The sequence below is a fragment of the Pipra filicauda genome, unplaced genomic scaffold, assembly GCF_003945595.2.
Source record: "Pipra filicauda isolate LSUMZ 115617 unplaced genomic scaffold, ASM394559v2 scaffold72_size3293161_pilon, whole genome shotgun sequence".
In the NCBI taxonomy this organism is placed as follows: domain Eukaryota; kingdom Metazoa; phylum Chordata; class Aves; order Passeriformes; family Pipridae; genus Pipra; species Pipra filicauda.
In genome coordinates this window covers 1,196,748-1,218,473 of record NW_024104898.1, presented here as the reverse complement: position 1 = coordinate 1,218,473, position 21,726 = coordinate 1,196,748, and the positions used below count along the sequence as shown (strand labels likewise).

The 21,726-nt window shown below is 38.7% G+C and overlaps 1 protein-coding gene across 5 annotated transcripts in view; it reads right to left on the bottom strand.

Annotated features, from left to right (window-relative positions):
• The window catches only part of RASGRP3 (RAS guanyl releasing protein 3), a 62,467-nt gene that overhangs the window by 20,063 nt on the left and 20,678 nt on the right, over positions 1 to 21,726 (bottom strand). For all 5 annotated transcript variants that reach the window (XM_039389488.1, XM_027735149.2, XM_027735148.2 and 2 more), the window contains exons 2-9: positions 10,678 to 10,870; positions 9,052 to 9,154; positions 8,378 to 8,440; positions 7,122 to 7,253; positions 5,669 to 5,816; positions 3,506 to 3,679; positions 2,982 to 3,098; positions 2,416 to 2,691 (exon numbers count right to left, since the gene is read on the bottom strand). In XM_039389488.1, the coding sequence (XP_039245422.1) occupies positions 2,416 to 2,691; positions 2,982 to 3,098; positions 3,506 to 3,679; positions 5,669 to 5,816; positions 7,122 to 7,253; positions 8,378 to 8,440; positions 9,052 to 9,154; positions 10,678 to 10,747 (1,083 nt within the window). In that variant the 5' untranslated portion in view covers positions 10,748 to 10,870. The remainder of the gene's footprint in view (positions 1 to 2,415; positions 2,692 to 2,981; positions 3,099 to 3,505; positions 3,680 to 5,668; positions 5,817 to 7,121; positions 7,254 to 8,377; positions 8,441 to 9,051; positions 9,155 to 10,677; positions 10,871 to 21,726) is intronic.

The following is a 21,726-nucleotide window of genomic DNA, read 5'->3' as shown; positions in this document are numbered from 1 at the left end:
ATCATTACATAAACGTACAACCATGGAATCATGCTAACAGGTAAAAAGTAGAACAAGTTAATTCTAGCCCATGATCAAGTCTTGAATCAACATTGCATTATGTAACTTCATTTATTACAATCAGAATAGCTCAAATATAACAAAACCAGCAGATTTATATTATGAATTAATATATCAGAGCATCTTAAGTGATGAACTACCCATCATGTACACAACTACTTCTCATGGTAAATGAAATACACTGAATTAAATACAAAAATACAAATAAGATCCCTGTCATCTTAATGAAAACAAAAAAACTCAAGAAAAATATTTCTTTTTCAGAAAGGAAAACTAGATATACTATATGAACTCAGGTTGATGCAATGATGGATATGAACCTTCAAGGTTTCTGCTCCTTTTGGAAAGCAGCCTGTCACCAAAAAGAGAGAACAGCTAATGAAAGTGGCAGCAGCAGTTCAGCTTCCATCTCTCACTTCACATTGTCTAATTTCTGCCCTTCTGGACTTACTGTTTTATTACTCATTTCCCCAAAGCCTGAGGTTCCACTTCCCCCCACCTCACAGCCAAGTTTGTAAGAAATGACCAGGAAGGGGAAGAGTGTCACAAGAAATCAACTCTCAATCAGTAAAGAAACAAAAAAAAGACAATAAATGTCTGCCTTTATAGTCTAAAATTTAAATTAAGAGAGCACTGCAGTGGTCAACATACGGTGTTTCTCTTCTCTGCCCAGCTAACCAGGATTAGGACTTGTTCCACAAAAGGTGCAACTGGAGAAAGGTTTTCCTATTCCTCCAAATTTTCCCAATCCTCATTACAATGAATCCATGGGTATATCCACACCAGCTTGGTAGCTCAGATTCATATTTGTCAGCCTCCATAGAGTAAAGTTGTGTACCTGATCAGTTCCAGCATAAATCCATCACGAATTATAACCACTGCTTACTTTCTAGATATGCATATTTTAGAGTATTTTGAAGTAAGGCATGGAAGGAAAAAATCCAAGGCTCCTCCCAGTGTGACTTCCAGTAAAGGTATTTACCTATAGTGAGTTAGGTAATGAGAGTCACCTCCAGTCTGTGACATGACTGAGGAAAAATTGGAATTTGGTTCCCACCTCCCCAGGAAGAGGGGGACAACACTGAGACATTGACTGGTTTGGTAACAGCTATTCAGAGATAATAAAATTATTTCCCTGGTTTTTGATCTAGATTTTTCTCTGTCATCTAAAAGAGAAAAACATGGTCTCAAGAAGTTCATGCCATACGACAAAACAAACAGTGGAAAAATTCTCAAATTTGCCCTATTTACACACAGACATTGTTTAGTTCTAAGTTTATTTTTAGAAGAATTACAGTGATTTAAAGAAAGCAAATAAATTTTCTTGTATGGATTAGAGATCTGAAAGACAAAATTAAATAACAAGAACAGAAACAGCATGAACTGATTACATATTAAGAAAGTCCTTTATCTAACATGACATTTTTCAGACTACTCTCAGGTGAGCAGGTGACTTTTATTTGCTTGCAAGATCAACTATTTTATAAAAAACAGAACGATTTATTCTTCAAGCTTCACAGGTTTTATTTTTAATTCCAAGATACTAGGTTTTTCCCATGACCTGAACAAATTGTGGTGCTGAATCAAACACTGCTGCAGTTGAGACCAGTGCTAAAATAACTACATTTCAATAGGAACAGGATTTGGCCTGAGGGTTCAGGCTCCACACTTCAATACGATTTGGAATAAAGTGTAATATTTCTCAAAATGGCATTTTTTGTTTTAGTTAAAAAAAAAAGTTTTACACAGCCTTTTTGAGATCTCACTTTCCTTTGGTTTGAAATGGGACATTCAAATTCTTATTTTTAACTTGTGCGTGCAAGTTTCAAACCTCCTCAAATGTCCTCATTAACAAGGAGAAAAGGGAGGGTAAAGGAGGAGCAGTTTCAGTGGCTGCTTAGAAACATTCAAGAACATATTATTTACTGGATAGGAAAGGTACTGTGTCACATGGAAAGCACAGGGGAGCAAGAACAGAATGATACTCAAGTTGAAATTTCACTTGTGTGTCCATGTCAACACGTCATCCACTCTTTCACAGGAGACATAAGACTCAATTCTAAGTAGTCAGAACTTAGTTTTTGCTTCTCCTAACATAAATACAACCCTCTTTCTGTCATTCTTAAAATAATTAATTTATAACAACACTATTGGTGCTTCCAGCCATCACATACTACAGTAACTCTCTTTGACTTCGTTAACTTCTCATGTGAACTTGTTTCTGTTTTGAATTCTCTCTGTTTTCTTTTTCAAAACTGGGATAATGATATGCACTTACCTTTATAGATATGAATATTCCTACTGACACTCAACATCTGAATAACAGCAGTGAATTGAAACATGTTCAGTACTTACGGTTAGCAGGTTAATTAAATCCATATTAGGCTCTAAATGATGAGAAGCAGTTTGCAGGGAAACCAGTTCACTCAAGGTGATGGAAAGCTGCTGCATTTTCACTATGTTAACTTTGTTCTCATCTATCCAATCAGGGAAAATGACATGGACAGCAATCAAGTCTTTCAAATGGACTCCTAAAATAGGAATTTTGAAGCCAACACAGTCAGCAAAAGCCTTGCGGTAGTTGCAGTAGTTTCCATTGGAAGAGACCAGCTCTGTCATTTCGTTCCAGTCCTACAAATAGCCAGAGAAGCAAGTCTCTGTGAAAGCATTCATAACATTCCCTTAATCTGTTTTAAATGAGTACATCTCATGTCAGGGTGTCGACAGTGTGATTTCCCTCTCTGGCACAGGCAGTTAAAGCTTATCCTGCTCCACTGAGAGGAATGCAACCAAAGTACCTTTTAGGATGCCCTGCCATGATCCAAGTATTGTGCTGGTGAGACACCTGCAGTGCAGAACCCATCAGACCTCAAAGAGGTGATATTAGGCTCAATATGTCTGTATTCTGGAGTCCACCATACCTTTGTGACTTCTGAAGACAAATGAGAATGAGTTTCTTTCAGGCGAGAAATAGAGCTGTGGCTTAGACCTCCCACAACAGCCATCAGTGTGTTGAAGTTCTGCAGGTGAAGGAGCTTCTGCAGGAGAGATTGATCATGTGTATTTAAAAGTTAAGGAATTACATGTATCAGCTGTTTAGCGTCACACAACATGCTAAAGGAGACAACCTATCATGGCCAAAGCAGAAATCAGGGGATGCAACAGAACGGTTCTGCATTTTGGTTTTTACTTAGCTCAGCTCAACAAGAAACACACAATAGTGACAGTTGCCAGCTAGCATACAAAAAAGAAAAATTGTTGTATAGTTATGTCTACTAGTTAAAAAATGCAGACATGCCACACCTGAACAAATAACCTGCAGTGATGTTGACCAAGCTATTCACTGAGGAAACAGCACAAAGAGCATCAGCTAATTTGTTTACTGCAATCTTTATTTATATTGCTGCTTTATACTGGAAGGAAAAGACTCATACACAAGACTTACCTGTGCAACATTGATGAACTTTGTGATTACTTCTCCTCTTTGCTGGGGTGTTGGTTTGCTGAGAACCATGAGCTGGACCCATTTGGAGATACCATTAAATAAAGCAATAGATCTCTCCAAAGTAGGATTGTTCTCCAAGCAACCATGGATCACATAGCTTTGGTAGTCTGTGAACTAATAGAGAAAAGGCATTTTCAGTAAAATGGCAGACAACAGAAGAATCAATTTGAAACTTTGATCATTTTTTTCTTTTTAAAGCTCCTCTTATTTAGAAAGTGACCATGACTCAGGGTCATCAGACCCCACTGCACAACAGCTCTTTCTTAAAAGCTGTTTGTTGTTTTTTTTGTTTAATTTCTTACTTAAATGTTAACTCACAACTTGTTTGCGTGTCAGGAAATATAGAAACCTGTGTATGCATAATGAGCTACTTTCCTCTTTCCCATATTTTACTCAACACAACATTTTATTCTGACATCCTTAAGGCATGATACTCTATAGGCTCCCAAGAATTAAATTTCCCTAAATGTCTGGAAAACATTTTTCAGCTGTCCCTTAAAGAGAGATTTGCAGTAGCTTATGACATAACTTTAGCTTGAGTAGGAGGTTGCTAGCAGTACCAGGCAAGATGGGATTCTTGGTCTTAGCTGATCAAAACCAGCCTGCTAGAGGACATACAAGGGCAGATGCTTGCCTCAGAGCTGCAGAAAACCAGTATTTTAGTATTCAGATAATTTTAAATGTTTACAGTTATAGTTAACACTGCCCTTCCTTCTCCATTTATTTTTTAAATAGATAAACACAAAGACAGAATTCAGACTAATCACATTCTACAATTACATATCTTTGAGAGAACAAGTAGTACAAGAATAATTAACTCTCATTGGTTGCAGAGAAACTTCTGAGACAGCAAAATTCAAGCTAAAGAATTAAAAGACAAACTAGAAACAGCAAAGAAAAAAAGAAAATTAATTCCAATTTTGAGTTTTCTTTCTAGAATTCCAAAGGAATTAAAACATTTCCTAAATCTAATTAGAAATCCATGCCTTTTTTCTTGTCCTTCCCTCCTTCTTTGAGGTTAGCATTATACAGATAATGGTAGGGTGTTTTCCCATGATTTAAAGTCTAGAGTAATTAACCTTTGAACATTATTAAACTACATCAAAAGTTATTCTATTTAGGCTGGTCTCAGGTCCTCATTGATCTCTTTTTCCTTCCTCTCTTGAAACAAACAAAAAACCTCATATATTTTTCTTATTTTTGGAGTTCAATTTCTTTCATGTTCCTAAACACATTCAAAAAAATCTCATTTGTCATCTTGAGGACTTACTGCTTGCATTTGCCATCACATACAACGGCGTCATGTGACCCTTTCATATGGATATCTACCAGCAGAAATCAGCAAATTTTTTCGGCATTTGGCTTACACATTTGTTTTGTTATAGCTTCTACTTTTATTTTCATCCATTTTTGCCTCTTGTCCTTGTACAATCCTATGTGAAAAGAAGCTACTGTACCTGAATTTCTCTCAGTGCCTATATGGTAGAAGTAGGAAAGAGAAGTTGTGCAGCCTCTGCTCTTGCAGAGTTTCAAGGGTTTCAAGACCCAACTGCCTAAGTCTCTGAGGAACGCGGTCTATCTCAGAGCTGCCCCTGCTTTGGACAGGGGGTTGGCCTAGAGGCCTCCTGAGATCCCTCCTGACCTGAAGTTGGCAGATGAAAGGACAGTTTCTGAATAAGTGGTTGGGAGTGAACAGAGACTACAGAAGGACAACGTATATCTCAGTCTCTTAAAATATTCTTTGCAAAGACTCTATTGTTTTCTGAACAGTAATTAGTTATTTCCTTCAAAGGGAAAAAGAAAACATGTGAATATTTTTGACAATACTATTAATCAATTGCTGTGACATGGCTACTGTAGCTTTTATCAGTAATTTTTGCCCAGAATATCTCCACAAAATTAGCTTTTGTCACTAAAAGCATCAGTTATGAAAAAAGTCTAGAAAGTGCTAGTGCAGCCACGGCTATGTACATCATATGAGGGGTTATAAAGATTTACTACATTGGAATGTTGAGGAAAAGAAAAATCATAAATGTTAAACCACGTGAACACTTCTTAAAGACAGGCTCTTAATTGCAAGTGACAAAGTTGTAGGCTTCTTACAGAAATTCTCCTAAAAGATTTATGCTCCAGAAAAGTGAGATGTTCAGCTAGCTCAATGGGCTCCAAATGGTCAAACAGCAGGCAGGCTTTTCCTTTCTTGGAAATCCTCTTCCTCTGTGTAACTCTTCTCATCCAGTCATAGGAAGGACTGCAACAGAATAGGTATAAGTCTCAATCTTGTCTGGGTATATGTGAGTGTAGCCCACAGGTGGAACATATTTGTGTAAAATTACCAATAAACAGACCATGAGTTTTCTGATCTGTGACATCCAGCACATAACAAACACTCTGAGTAAGATCTGTTCAGGAGCATAACAGAAAATAAAGAGTTTTGGATGCACTACTGCAAATGATAAATAATAGCAGGTTTCCAACACAACAAAAGGACAACTAATTTTTCCCCATGGTATAGGAAGCCGTAATTAAAGATGCTTTGGAAATACCAGAACAGTTCACACCAAATTCTGATACAGAATAAAAATATAATTGCATAACATCAAGGATTAATTTTCACTCTGTAAGATCACAGGTCCCTGAAATAATGGAACAACAGAAACAGCCAAACAACTAACAAAACAATAAGAAGTGGGTGGAAAAAGGCAAATCATTTGCTTGCAAGCAATGGAATAATTCCTACCCATATACAGTAAAAGCACTTCAAAGAGCAGAAGGATGTTATCCTTAAAAATGGTTAATTTTTAATGTTAAGTAGGTCAATATTTTAAAACGAAGATTCAAGAGGCAATATTCATGTGATTTCATTGGTACTGTTCTTGAAGGAAGTCTTGCAACCTTCATTGACATTAGTAGTGCTGTCCTTCCAGGTTACTAGGACATTTTTCAATAAAGAAAAATCACCATGCACATATATTCTAAAAGAAAATCTAAAATATCAGGTGAGATACAAAAGCCTACCTGGTGATTTTTAAAAGGTAACTTTTGTTTCAGCATGTCAAGGAAATAGTAGTGTAATCATTTGGATGCAATACAACTACAAATGCGAATGCTAAAGATTATCCAGTTAAATCATAGAAAAGAAGTACACAGAAAGCCACTACAAAAAATAATGGATTACTGATGAAAGAACAAAAAAACTTCCCTGAAAAAATCTAAGATTTACACAGCATATCAGTCACTGCATTAGTTGTTATTCTGTATGAAAATGTATAGAAAAAAAAGTAACTTTAATCACTTAATTGGCACTAGCTTTGTCAGGAAAATAATTTATTTCCTGTTTATATGAAAAACTTACACACAAATGAGTCTTCTCTTTACAGTGAAACTGCAACTAGAATTTCAAATTTTTAGCAGCTTCAGATTTAAAGACAATATATTTTGCAACTGCTTTTTGACCTTTCAGGATCAAGATGGCCCTTAATGTTTTTATATTTTGTACAGAACTAGAATTTTGCTGTTACAGACACAAAGATGTTGTAGCTTATGACATCCTTACATGCTGGAGATATCAATAAGATGGATGTGATCGTCATATCCGAGCTGGCTGGCTACTTCTCGAAACTCTTCAGTCAAACGAATCAGCCCAAGATCCAAGTTAAACTCTGCAGGAAATTCCAAAATCCAGTATCTGAAATCCATAGACAGCAGTTAAGAGATGCCCAGGGACTTAGGCATAACGTTCAGTGGCTGCATACATATACATACATTTTATTTCATAGGACACATTTCAGACCCACTTGTCTTTGGGCAGAGTGCAGACTACCTTATCCTATTGCTTCTGTAATTATCTGTGACACTGAAGTGGCAAAAGCCACCTTATCTTATAATTTTCTTTGCTTAACTCACCACTGCACAACAAAGCAGCATTCTATTGAAATGCAAAATTAAAATGATGTCTAAGGTGACACACACAAAAATGTCTTAACTCATGCCGTCAGAACACCCGAATGACACTTGCATTTAGCCGTTGTTCAAGTGAGACACTTTGTTTGCTCAGAAGAGATTTTTCAATGAAAATGAAAACGTAAATTTGAGTGGCAATTCTACCACAATAACTGTGTAAACCAGATGTAATCCATGTAAGCTTACATGTAAACCATATAAGCCTCCTCTGCTTTAAGAGGGCATGGAAAAGGCTTTATCAGTTCTGCTCTTCATGACTCCTTTCCTCTCAGTGATGAAACTGTAACACAGTTGTTTGAAGGAAGCAGGTTATATCATGTTAACTTCAAAATTCATGCTTTCTCTTTTACAGGGAAGTGTTCCTACACAAGAACAGCCTAACACATGAAGGCTTTCCCATAGAAACAAGGTCAGAGCAGTCAGTGAAAAGTTCAGAATACAACCGACCTGTAACAACTTTGGCATTACTAACACACTCCTGTCATCATAAATTATGTAGGGGTTGTATGAACTGAAGTCCAGAAACAGTCTTCCTTTCCCACACTAGATTACATCTGGAGGCAAAAGGTGTCTCTCCTCTGTGTGGCATTGAACCTCTCTCCCTCTAAGAGATATCACACCCATGCGCCAGATAGATCACAGCACAAGTTTTTAGTCAGCTTTTTAGCTCAGTGATGTTACGTGTCTTTAAAAGTTGGATGGCTCAACTTAGTTATTTTCAAGACATAGAAATTCACTCTTCACTGCAGACTAGGGATCAAGTAAAAACCCCGCAAACAAGATAAATAACGTTGTTAGTATTAGCAGAAGCATAAAACCAAAATGCTGGAGGACCAGAAGTGCATTTACCTCATGAAGTAGCAGATTTTCAATCTGAATTCGTTGCAGTTCTCCCCATTGGCATCTCTATATGTATGCTAATTAAAGAAAGCTTTGTGTGCCTTGATTCAGTAATGTTTTTATTCACTGGAGACTGACACTAAAGCAGTTGAATTAAAATCAGTATCTTTTCTTCTAGAAAAAAACATAGTATGCTCTGATATTTCATTCACTTTCACAGCATCTTAGGGGACAAAGACTGTTTTCTGGCTGCCAACCTTTTTTCCCCTAGCAAAAATGCCTCTGTTTTACTATTCTGAATATTCTGTTGAAAAGTTTCTTGCCAGCTCTGGGTAACCAAATATGATAATACTTATGATTTAAGAGGTATAAATCACATGTAAGTGCTTAGATACCAATCATAGTTCATAGTACTTCCAGCCTGCTGTGATACATTTGAAAAGTTATCTCGGCCACATATTTGCAGTTATTCAAGGTTAATGAGTCAATATTCTTGTACATATGGAAAAACTCTACGAGCGGTGGCATAAAGAAGCTCATAAACTTCCACCTTTTAGGCTGAAAAAAAATTAACCTCTAAACCTTGTTTGTCACTAATTAATTGACATATTTTACATGCAGTCACAGAAACAATCTGCTTTTGATGCTGTAATGTGGATTTGCAACACTTTGTGAAAGGATATGTGGACAGGAGTTTGCCAGCCAGCTCTGTCGAAGGCAGATACCAACGATGCATTAAAAGAAAGGTTCTTGGCAAATGGCTGGAGCACTGGTTTCCTTTGTCATCTGCAAAAGACAAACAATGAGTTAACCACATTATAACAGAAGGGAGCTTTTATTCTTCAAGTAGAGTCAGTAGAAGGGATAAAAAGTTAAAATGTTGGCTCGTTGTCTACCAAAGAGGTAGGAAAAAAAAGCAAAGCACGAAAATGCTCCTTTAGCAGTAACTATTGCTAGAATGCAGTGATGGTTATTTAAATGGAGAAAAAACCCCAAACCAGTGTAGATAACTGGCCATAGCTAAAAACATAGGGCATGGACAGCACTATGCTAAATGTTATACGAAGACACTGCCAGTAACCCACAGAACAGATCCAAAATTAGCCCACCAAAAGGGAGGGGAGATGATTTATTTATAACCACTTCCAATATTTATTTTATTGCAGCTTTATAGCTTTAAGTTAAACAACTAAATTGTTAAAAGAGGAATCTGCATCAAGGGATGCAATGGCAAAGCACCTCATATCTGTGCCGAGGGTCCCATCTCCAGCTATCTTACAGAGAGCCTTGTGCCTTTGCAATGTAGACACTGAAACTACACAAAGGGTTATTCCCTGGCAGACTGGACTACCATTAGTCTTCCCCAACAACTGCAATGTTAGATTATTCTCTGTCTGTCATTAGAAGACTGTAGATGATATGATGTATGAAACAGGAACAACACATGGACTACACTTGTCAAGAGTGTGTGTCTACAAGAAGAGCCACTATTTCCAACAGCCAACAAGTGTATGGGCTCTGCCAATACTATCATTAAGTTCTAGAACAACAAGTTTGATGGTGGTCTACAGCAATGGATATTTGCGGATTCACCGCAGTCAGTAGCAAGATCTATCCATCCCTCAATTATTTAATCTCGCTCACCTTTAGATACTTGTTTCTCTCCACACAGGAAAAAAATTAATACCTCATTCCAATCAAGACCTGTCCTGTATCTCAAGACAACCTAAATGTAGCTTTGTGAATCAAAGTTCTACTTCAAAGCATTTAAGCCCATCCATGAACTCATCTGACTGCAATGTGATATATATCATGATTAATAGTGTTATGGATCAAGGTCTTTTTCATCACTTTCCCTCAGACCTCGTACATCGCATTTTAATAAGAGTAAAAAGATTACATGAGCCTTAAGTCATACTCTTGCCAATTATTGCATGATAATTTAGAAAACCTTTGAAAAAATGACTGGTCAGAAACACAGCTGTGTAACTACTCAAGACAATGCCAGAAAGAAAGATCAATGCCAGAAACAACTCCTTGAATAATTCAATGAAACATTTCTCTTGGTGAAGGCCAGCATTTTAAAAACCACCATACCCACCATTGTGCATTATCTCATTAAGAAAATTTAATACAGTATGCATGCGATTAAATTTCTGGCTTGTGTGATTCTGGGACAAATTGAAACGTGGAAAATTTTGCAGAATAGAAATGTTGTTTGCCAAGAGAAAGACTGGCTAAATTAGAGAACAGCAATATTTATAAGATTAATTTCAAGAACAAGAAAACAAAATATTGAGAAAGCATACCAAACATTTCAATACAAGTGTTCAAAAGCTCATCTAATGTTGCAGACTTCCCAAGTGTGTTTGACCCCATTGTCCTTTAATAGTTGTCAAAAAATAAGAGACATTTTCACCAAGTAGAAGGATGCTTCTTCAGATGTCTAGATTTTTCACTTTATTTTGCTGGTTGCATTCTTAGTTGGACTTCAACAAAAATCTGAGGAAAGCAAAAAAATCATAATTATATGACTATATGTTCTACTATAGTCTACTATATAGTCTACTATAGTCTACTATATGGAAGACTTATCAGGATGCAATATTTACAGTTCAACTCATCTTTTCTGCAAACTGCTTTTTCCCCACGATACAGAGCATGTGAAAGATTGCTGTAAGTTTTTCCTACATTCAAACTTGTGTTTCTAAGTGTTGTCCAATTGTTTGTCCACTAGCACAAAATAAATCCATAGCTAGGGTCACAAAACAGAAACCAGATGGTAAATGAGGGCATGCACATGCAATGACGCACATTTTGTTCAGGTCATTCTTATTTACACTTGATAAGTCACTTTTTGTAATAACCCTGCTTTTATGTTTTTAAGCATAACTATTTTTTCCCCTAAGGTTACTGGTTCATGGTAATGCTAATGGTCTTAATTGGCACAGACTGCATAAGTGTTTAATGAAGTTCATAGCAAACATTGAACTAGGAGGCAATTTTTTAAAGGACCTGAAGATCAGCCCCTGAAGCTTTTAAAAATAAATCTTCCCGCAGTAGCTGAACAGTCACTGTAAGCTGAACACATACAGAAACTTCTAAATTTAACTGTACATCTTCTATGCATTTAAATATCAAACATCCATTTACCTGAAGATGCACAGAATACTTTGTTACAAGTTTTCAGTAATAATTTTACAGGTTTTATTTAAAAAAGAGAAGAAATCAGTATTTTATTGTCCATCTGTGACTAAGCCCCCCTAGTGCCTGACCATAACAAGTTTTTGAAATGTGACAATAAAAAGTACATCCAACAACTTCTCTAGGAAAAAGAGCCAAGAGTAGAACTAAAAGAGTCCTTGAAGTGAAATAATACAGGAGTTTGGGAAATTCAGTTTCAGAAGTCATTGCCTGTAACATTAACTTTTTAATGTTGGTCATACAAAGCACTAATGAACTATATACCTGCTTTAATTCATCCACAAATACCAAACTTTTCAAACCCACCATATCACAGACCTTGTACTGCAAACTCAGTCTTGGTAGGACCGGCATCCTTCATCCTTTTTACTAACCCACCTTGACCCCTCCCAAAGGCCAGTGTTACAACGAGCACAGTGCTCTCTGAGCTAGGTCTCTGTCAGCTTGCAGCCCTGGAAACACCACTGTGGTCCAGCCACCCAAGTGACACCAGGCTATGGCAGCTTTGCTGGCCCTGCTGTTGCCACCTCAGCCACCAGCTCACACCCATGGTGCGGGCAGGTATGCTCCTTCTTCAGCAAAAGGAAGGGCCAACGTATTCTGACACAACTTCCACCTCCTGGAAGGAGGAGAAGTTGCTGCCCGTTCAGGATAGGTCTGCGCTACTGAGCTGACCATGCCCACACTGGCTGCCAGGTGCTGAGGCCAAACAGCAGAGGTTAGCCTGCAGCTACATCAGTGAAGTCTCTCAACCTCCCAGGCAGAGTTGGCATACGGAAGCTGCTCGTCTGATCCACTTAGGAGACCACTGACATGTCAGGGATGCTCTAGCAGTACAGTACACTGCATCCCAGCACCTGAAAAAGTGTCCTGCACTGAATATTTATCTATAGACCCAGCTTCAGAGTCCTGTGGTGTTGAGGCTGCTCTAAGCATGCAGCAGTGTTTTGCATGGAAGACCTTCAAAATATACCATTCAGCCAAGGATGCAAGCCTTATGAGGACAAGCTGAGGGAGCTGGGGTTGTTTAGCCTGGAAAAAGGGAGGCTGAGGGGAAAGCTTATCACTCTCTACAACTATCTGAAAGGATGTTGTAGTGAGGTGGAGGTCAGTCTCTTCTCCCAGGTAACAAGCAACAGAATGAGAGGAAATGGTCTCAAGTTCCACCAGGAGAGGAATTTAGATTGGATATTAGGAAAAACTTCTGCATGGAAAGGGTTTCCTTTGAAACAGGTTGCTCAGGGAAGTGGTTGAGTCACCATCCCTGGAGGTATTTAAAAAGCATGTGGATGTGGCACTTGGGGACATGATTTAGTGGTGAACTTGGCAGTGCTGGGTTGATAGCTGGATTTGATGATCTAAAAATTGTCTGTTCCAATCTAAACAATTCTATGATTCCATGCTATTATTTTTCAATGTGTTCCTACATCCAGGTTCTTTCTGATCCCATCCAACAATGGATATAGGCATGACGCTCTTTTCCTTGAAGCTGAGAGAAGGACCCCAGAGGACATAAACACAGCTCACCGAACAGTGAGTTTCTATACGCCAGTGCACACACAGTGCTGCAGGCCAAGTCAGCCGACAGAAAACTAGAGCAGAGAGGTACAAGCATTAAATCCTGCCCCTTCCTCCTAGCCAGAAGAAAGCACTTTCCTCTGAACTTGGTGGTGCAGAACCACTTCTTGATAGAACGCTGTTTTTCCAGAAATCACACAGAGCTCCTACCTGCCACGAATTGAGGGGAAATTAATCCTTTCACACATCAGTAAGCAGTCAGAGCACTCATCTAAGAAAAAGGGGGAGGTGGGTACACACCTGGGCTCTGGTCCTTGGCTTTGGACCCGTTCTCTGCATTGTAGCAGAAGGCATTGTAACAGCTAGCTCTAGGGGTAGGCTGGGCAGCCTCAGCCCTTCCTGCAAGAGCTGGGCTATCATGCAAACCCTAAAGTTTTCTGAAGTGAACCAGAGATATACGGCTCTCTAATTTACTGGTCAGGCCACACGAGCCAGGTTACCCTAGGTTCAGTCTCTTTCCAAGACTGTTTATTTAAAGTGGAAAAAAAAGTAAGTAGGGTATTTGCTTGGTTTACTTACTTTGAGAGTTAGCCAGCAGCTGAGCAGGGTTTTTCAAGATCACAGCTTTGCACTTTGGCAGCTAAGTTTTGCTAGAATCCCACCTTGGGCATGTTTTTCCTTTTTGTCCATCCCAAAATCCTCCTCCGAGTGCTTAAATTACTGGCGTGATTTTCACAGAGCCAGCTATCTAGCTTCATCTGACTTAGTGTTTTTTTCAAGAAGAAGAAAATAAAATAGTTTTTAATCAGCTCTTTAAAAAATAAAATGGAGAAAAGCTATTGCATTTTCTGTCTATCCCTTGAAAATTGCTGAGCATGAAATGTAGGAATGGAAAAGATTTGATCTGACTTTTCAGTTTTGTAAGTATTACCATCCTCCATAATAAAGCATAGAAGAGTATCACCTCTGTCTTCTCTTGACAACAGTAGTAGTAATCAACAAGTAATTCTCAATGTAAAATTGCAGGTTTGCATTGGTTTTTTTTTAATTATGCGACAACCACTTAAGTAGCACATACCTAGGTCCTGACATTACAGTACTATGCTCTAAACAGCCTATCTGACCCCTAAAGGTCAGAGTATTATTCTAATAATACTTCTAAAAGAAGAATAAAATATTTGCACTGGATGAAGAACTGGCTGACTGGGTCTGAGCCAAAACCTGCTATCACATCTCTTGACTGCAGACTCCAACAACCACAACCATTACATCATTTGTACGATTAAGCACCGCTGTTCTACTAGGACAATAAACAACTTGTCTGTATCGTGCCACAATAGTATCCAACCACACTTGCAGAGATGGATGAGTAGAATACAACTATAAATGTCATCCACATAAATTAAATAAATATTGATTTCCAAAGGGGTAGTTGGAATAACCTAGAGAATCTCTGCCCCCAGCTGCTTCCCAGTGTAACTCTAAAACATCTCATTGCCATCTGGCTGTTTCAGGAGGATTCGTTAAAGCTAGAAAAGAAAATCAGAACTCACTCAATATGTCAGGGAATGATTGCATACTATAATGAAAAATAAATTTCCCTTATAATGGAATTACAAATCCAGCTAGGTTTACTGATGTTAACAGAGGCTGTTAAGGACAGAGGAGGCACAGAATCCTCCACAGTCACCCATTCTCATTTCTTTATCAGGCCACTTAAAATTACAGTCTCTACTGCAAGTAACCCTCCCAGTGCCAGAAAGGGGTTTCAGAGCAGTAGTCAGGAATGGGTGAAGGATACAACAGCAGAAATATGATCGATATAGGCCTTAACACTCCCTTGAAGTTAACAGCTTTGTCTAAGAGACCCCCTTTATTTAGGTAGTAGATACAACCCTGTGAACTAAGTGAGGGTATTAGGCATGTCATGCTTTATTTCATGAAATATTTCTATTATGGGATGCACATTCCTACTAAGGGGGAAACCAGAAACATCTGTAGTGATGTGCTCAGAAGTTAGAAGTTTGTTATGGACTAAACTACAAAACAGAGAGTCCCTTCCAAGTCCTGCCATCACCCTAACTGCCACATGCATACAATTACTTTGAGCAGATGGTTTTCCTTAGTACTCTTGTGCAGTGTTATTGCATTTTTTGTTCAGCATTTTGAAAGTCTTGAGATGGTGCTATTGTGGACTGTCTTGACAGATAACTTAAAACAAACGTGTAGGCTGTGAGCTCCTGTGACAGATGTGGTCAAGTGTAATACATTAGTTTTTAGAAGAAGCAGGATACCCTGCCAGCAAACTTGTGGTCTTGTGCAAAAGCACCAAATGGTATGAACAGGGTGTCAGCATGAAGCCAAGTTTTAAATGTTGTCTTCTGTCCTTAGTAAAATCAAAAGACATCACTATTACTGCTGGAGACTACTAAGGGGACGTCCACACCTACAAGCTACAGCAGTTTAACTAATATTAAAATGTCGAGCCAGTACAAATCCCTGTGTGGGTGCTCTTACATGGATTTCAAGCAAGTTATATTGGTTACAGATTCAAGCTAACCCAATAATTTGGTTTTAAATAGGCTTAAATTTGACATACAGAGTAATATTTATTTAGTAAAATGAAATTTAAACAGCTTTTTAGCAAGGCCAAAGTAAATGTACATGTAGCATTTTCCCCATTAATTAAAAGTGAGCTATTTTCCTTCTACTTAGGGACAATAAATAGAGCCACACGCAAACAGTCCAACTTTGACACAGAGGCACCTCTATGAGTCTCAGTTCATCCACAAACTTTCCAGAGGCTTGCACACACGAGACTCATATTCTTTACAAGATTAGGACATTCTTGGGGCTTTAAGTCAGACCTCCCCTCATCTCCCCCTCCTTGGAGCCTACACAACACTCCACTGAATGCTTACATTAAACAACTTCCACTTGGCTGCTGGAGGAGTGCTAAATGTGAGCAGCTGAACAGGGAAATCAAATCAGTAGCAGTATGCAGAAAAAGAAGCTGAGAAGAAATCAAGAGTCTCATGAGAAGATTTAAGGGTAATTTCCCTTGCTATAACTTTTTCTGTCATAAACTTATGTCCAGGGCAAGCTTTTCAGGACAGAGTTCACCTGCTACCTTGTAGATATAGTGGAGGCTCTTGCAGTAAGACCCTTTCTTATGATTACTCTCCACGCATATTAGTTAGTAATTACCATAATAAGAATCCCAGCTGGAACACGTAAGTGGTGCATCTCTGCCTACACAAGTGCAATCAAGACATGCGTTTGGGCCCAAGTCAACACAGGTCTTAAATTGCCTACTGCATGGTTCCTGAAGTTTATTCTCTCCCAGGAATCACGTATTTCCTGTAGCTGGTCAGTACCAGTTTATTTATTAACGTACAAACAATCTGCTTCTGGAAAACTCTGAGCAAGTGACATATATGATCAGGTTTCTCCAGTGTCTGACACATGATGAAGCTGTGCTAGGTAGGAAAGGGCAGTGATACTGGGCTATAAGGCAGCCTAATGCCACCACTTCTGTCCCAGTCCGTGACCTCAACATCACATGCAGCTGGCTGCAGGATAGCACATCTGGCTTCCAATGATGTTTGTCATGTGGAGCAAGGACACAGAACAAGGGAGAGATTGTGGCACTTCTCCATGAAGTAAGGGAGGTGAGGGGGCAGGGGAGGAATAAAAATTACTCATGAGAGTATTGGGCTCATCTGATGTGACTTCCCAATATTCATTCACCTTCTCTACACACTTTCAGATAGTAGTTATACAATAAACCACAGCAAGTGTATGCACCCTATTGCTTAGATTCACTCTTTTTCGGGATCAAAGGAGAACTTCAGAAGACCCTAAACAGAGTGGGACGTCTGCAAAAAGGACAGGACAGGGGGATGGTTAAGCATACATTGCTGGTGGATGACTAAAGCCAGTCATCTTACTAACAACAGACACTGCACAGGGGAAATCAGTGACTCTATAGCTCTATAGACTCCACAGGTAAAGTTTTACTTGTTCCATTTCATTTGCCAACCAAAAGCCAGTGTAATCACTGTAAAACTTAATTCCTTGACTATTAACATAAATATTTAATTACTGATTTTTGTACTGGGAAACAGTACAGGCTAAACTTCACTCCAGACACCTGCTGCAGGTTACACTGAGTCCCTTCAGCGAGACAATAAACAGTGCAGGAGGTCAGGGTCAATAGTCAGCAGTTTCTCTCTGCTGCTCCTTCCTTCTCACTCTTGTCCTATGCTCCAGCATGGGTCCTTTATGGGCCACAGTCCCTTCAGAGCTGTACCTGCTCTGGCATGAACTCACGAGTGGCCACGCTCTCTTCAGGGAAGTACCTGCTCTGCCACAGAGCACCTCCCTGTCCTCTGACCTTGTTATTCCCTGTGTTCTTTCCTCTTCCTCTCCATTCCCTTGCTCTCTCTGTGTTCCCTCCCCTCAGAATTTTCTGCCTTTTCTTCAATATGTTTTTACAGAGGTGCCACCGACTCAGCCGATGGGCTCAGCCACGCTGGGTCTCTTGCAAAGACAGCTGGAAGTGGCCGTGTCCGACACAGGGCAGCACCTGGCCTCCTCCTTCAGAGGCCATGCCTGCAGCCCCCCTGCTGCCAAAACCTTGCTATTTACATCCAATATAACCTCTAAGGGGTGAGTATTTGTGCCTTAGTACAAAAGTATTCAAGTTACACATTTTCAAAATGTATTTTACTATGCTTAATTTTGAAGGACAGCTCCACTGAGCTAAATATTTACTTTCAGGTCATCATGGCTCATCCAATTAACATGGAAGGGTATTTTAAACTACGTCAGGCCCTAAACATCTATTGTTCTGTGGGAATAGATGTTAAATGAATAGGGCTGTGAGCAAGAAACCAAGTGATTATATAGACCCACTCATATGGACCACCAAGCTGTTAGCTCAGAGCCATATAATGTCTTGTATAAGTTCATTGATTAGCATGTGGGGTACAATACATGCTGACCTAACATAAAGAGAAGCTTACAGAAATCATGAGGAATGCCAATGGACAGTCACATGACCAAATACTTTCAGTAATCATCAAGTCACTTGATTAAGGCTTGGGCTGTTTAGATAGCATTTTGTTTAGCATTCTTTCTGTGAAACATAACCAGGATGATTTCAGAGATAACAGGAAAAAAAATCCCCCAGGTTTCCTCACTTATAACCCCCCCTAAAATAATGGATAGCTTGACAACTGGATTTGTAAAAACAACAAAGGTTTCATTCTCAATTGCAATTCTAACATTTTTTGCAACTGATTATCTACCATATTTTAGCTTTGTGCCATCCACTTCTGTATTTTTTTCCTGTATTTACTTTGTTGGCATTTGCCTCTGTAACTCCAGTTAATAATGGCAGTAAAATCTGAACACACATCCTTGAGTTATTCCATGTACTATGCTGTTGATATTTTACTTCCACTTTCTATGGGTCAAGGTAGTACAATTGCCCAGAATGTATCAGGTTAAAAGGGAGAGCTAAGGAAGACTTTAGTTTGTTTTCAAAAGAAGGAAAACTGACAGCAATAATTCTCAGTAGATTTGTCACAAAAGTTGTTTTGCTATTCCCAGTAAAGCAAAAATAAAATTACAAATATACAACATTTGATTAACGTGCATGACACCGGTGGATGCAGCTCTTCTAAGAATCTTTGCCCTTCAGACATATTAGAGACCTCCAGCACCAAAGTGTAACCCATTGGGAGAGGACAGCAACAGCAGTTAGAGTTCACATGGTCTAACTCAACATAAGACCTGTAAGCCTTCAGAGAAACTCTTGGCAAAACATAATTCATATTTATTCTATTCATAGACTTGTATATAGCATCTTGTAAGAGTAAGTTTGCTTTGTTAATCTGGTCAAGTCAGTGGAAAAAACCAGTTTATCAGCATGTATTCTTGACTGGTTACACTGTCACATGCCTTTAGTGAGGCTGAACCATCCCAAGAAAAAATGGGGGTTTTAGTTATTTTAAAAAACATATGGGGAAATAATAAACCCTTTACTTATGAAAGACAACCTCCCCATATATTTATTACCTGTTATGTTATTTTATGCTATTAATATCTGTTATTAAATATTTTAATATTTTATTATTATTTACGTTAGTCAGCTATATTCCCTTAAAGACGAGCTAGGAAAATCACATTTACTTATTAATTAGATTACTAAAAAATCCCAGGCCCTATTCACCTAGAGCTTCTGATATGTTCATTTTGGAGATCTACCTTTTCCCACACAAAGTTCATTTTGTCCTTATTTGTAACTAAGCCGAAATTTTTCTGTACTAGCATAGTCCCTGGTTACTGACTTCTTTGAAACTGTTGAATATTCCAAGAGTTATGACAATTTTAAGAGTCAGCACTGTTTTCAGTTTCACACCACTTTTCGATCAATTTTAAGACAAAGAAGAAACATAAGAGCATGTAACCCAGATATCCAAATTCAGTAAAGTTGGATATCAAGTTATCAGTCTGACAAACCCATAGCTTCCAAATTGATTTTTCCCTCAGAAGCAGCTTTTTCACTCATTCTGTAATTTCCAGTTATTCCCCACCGGCAGGCAGCCACACTGCAAACATCTGTGCCACCTTTTGTAATTATGCCACAGGAACACAGGCACCCATGGAGCTTCTCAACCCCATTAAGCTCTATGAGTTTGTGCTGGTCACCCAAACAGTACAGATTATAGCTAAGTGTCTGAAAAAGCAATATGTTAAAATACACTCTTTCACTGGCCATCTCTGCAGCTATGTTGTATCAAGGTAAGACAAAATCATTATCTGCAGTCACAGAAACCAGTAGGGAGAATTCAATACCTCCTACTTACCTGCTATTTCCAGCATTGATGACCATATCTGATTTCTCACTCTGATTTCTGACTTTCCCCAAACTGAAGAACAGCTGCAGTTACTTTACATCTACCAAAAGGAAGGCTATTACATTTTGAAAAGGGGAGTTCAGTGCCTGTTTATTTTTTCTTCTTTGGCACTGTCAGCCCATATATTACGTCACATCTCTCCCCGTGAATTCACAGCCTATACCTATCCCATGTGAGGAGAGGCCTCTCTGTGTAGTGAAAGCAGGTTTTCAGCTGACTTTTCCTCCTGTGACTACAATCAAAACATAGGTTGGCTTCAGAAATATCTCGACCACACATTTACAGCCTGGGAAGTACTTATCAGTGCAGTAAATTGAAGGCAGCAACTGGCAAAACAATAAAGGCAGGAAGAGGTTTTCAGAGACTTAAGTAATGGGAAGCTGGATGTCTGAGATGGAGCAAGACAGAGTTAAAAGGACAGAGGGGCAGGACAGAGCGTTGGCTCCTTTTTCCCATTTGGCTGTTATGGTGCATTTCTAATCAGATAAGTCTTTGTTTCCCCTTTGATGAACGTAGAAAATATTTCACATGTAACTGCTATTTCCCTGCAGACCTGTTAATAGGTCCCAGCCAAGGAGGGAGGCTGGACCAGTTGCTAATGGCCAGTAACCCTTCTCAATCCCTAGTGGCAGCTGCCCATTCATTTGAAGAGAGATTGCAAATTGAAATAATACACTAGAAAACATTGTCAGACATGCATGACAGTAGACAGACTTGCTGTGTGATCCTAGGAGCTCATGCTAATTGCTGTCTTCTGCACACTCACATGAATCAGGGATGCCTGGCTTGTGTGATGCTATGGTTTTGCAGCTGCAGAAGTCACCGACGACTCACGACTCACAGGCAAGCTTGTGGGCCAAAAGGCTGGTGGACTGAAAACACAGCCTGGAGATCAGGAGAGAGCCAGTATCTTTCTTTATAAAATTCTGCCAGCAGATGCTGGACATCAAAATACATAAGCAGTTTCTTACCTGTAGTTATTTTTTATGAGTTTCCCTTGGGAAGATGGGTGAAACAATGGCAGTGTCAGATTTCTTAATGATGCAAAGAGAGTAGTTTAAACACAGTGATACAGTGTTTCTTAGGCCAGTTCAGAGCTTTTTGAAATGCTAAGCCTCCAACAGAGAAGGACAGGTAAGAGTTTATTTGTTGGTTTTAATGTGTTTGACTGGATTTTGTACTTTTTTTCAGAGGTAACAAAGCAACCACCAGTGAGCTGACTAAACCTTCTTTGCTTACTAAGCAATCTACTAAGAAACACACACTGGTTAGTACAACCATAAGAAGACACAGCAAACCTCTAAAACTGTTTATGGTACAAAAAGTCTACAGAGTACAGGATATGAGAACAGTGTCACTACAATTCCTGTATTCCTATATCCAAGCTTTTGGAACAGACTGGCTTTTATTAATAACCACATACCTTCCTAACAATAAGACAGTTTGCAGCCAACAAGTTAAATGCCTTCTTTAAAAGGAGAGTAACATAAGAAGGTGCTATATATAAAAATATACAGAACAGCATGACAACTTGAAAAAGGGGAAGGAGCAGTGTAAAAAAAATTTTCAAAGAAAAAAAGAGGAAAAGCATCTTACAGTTCCTGCTTTAATAAGTAATACATCAAACAAGTAACTTTGATCTTTATTTTGCTAATATTATTTTGGTAGTTACATATTTATTGTATGAAAGAATATTTAACACAGCTTGCA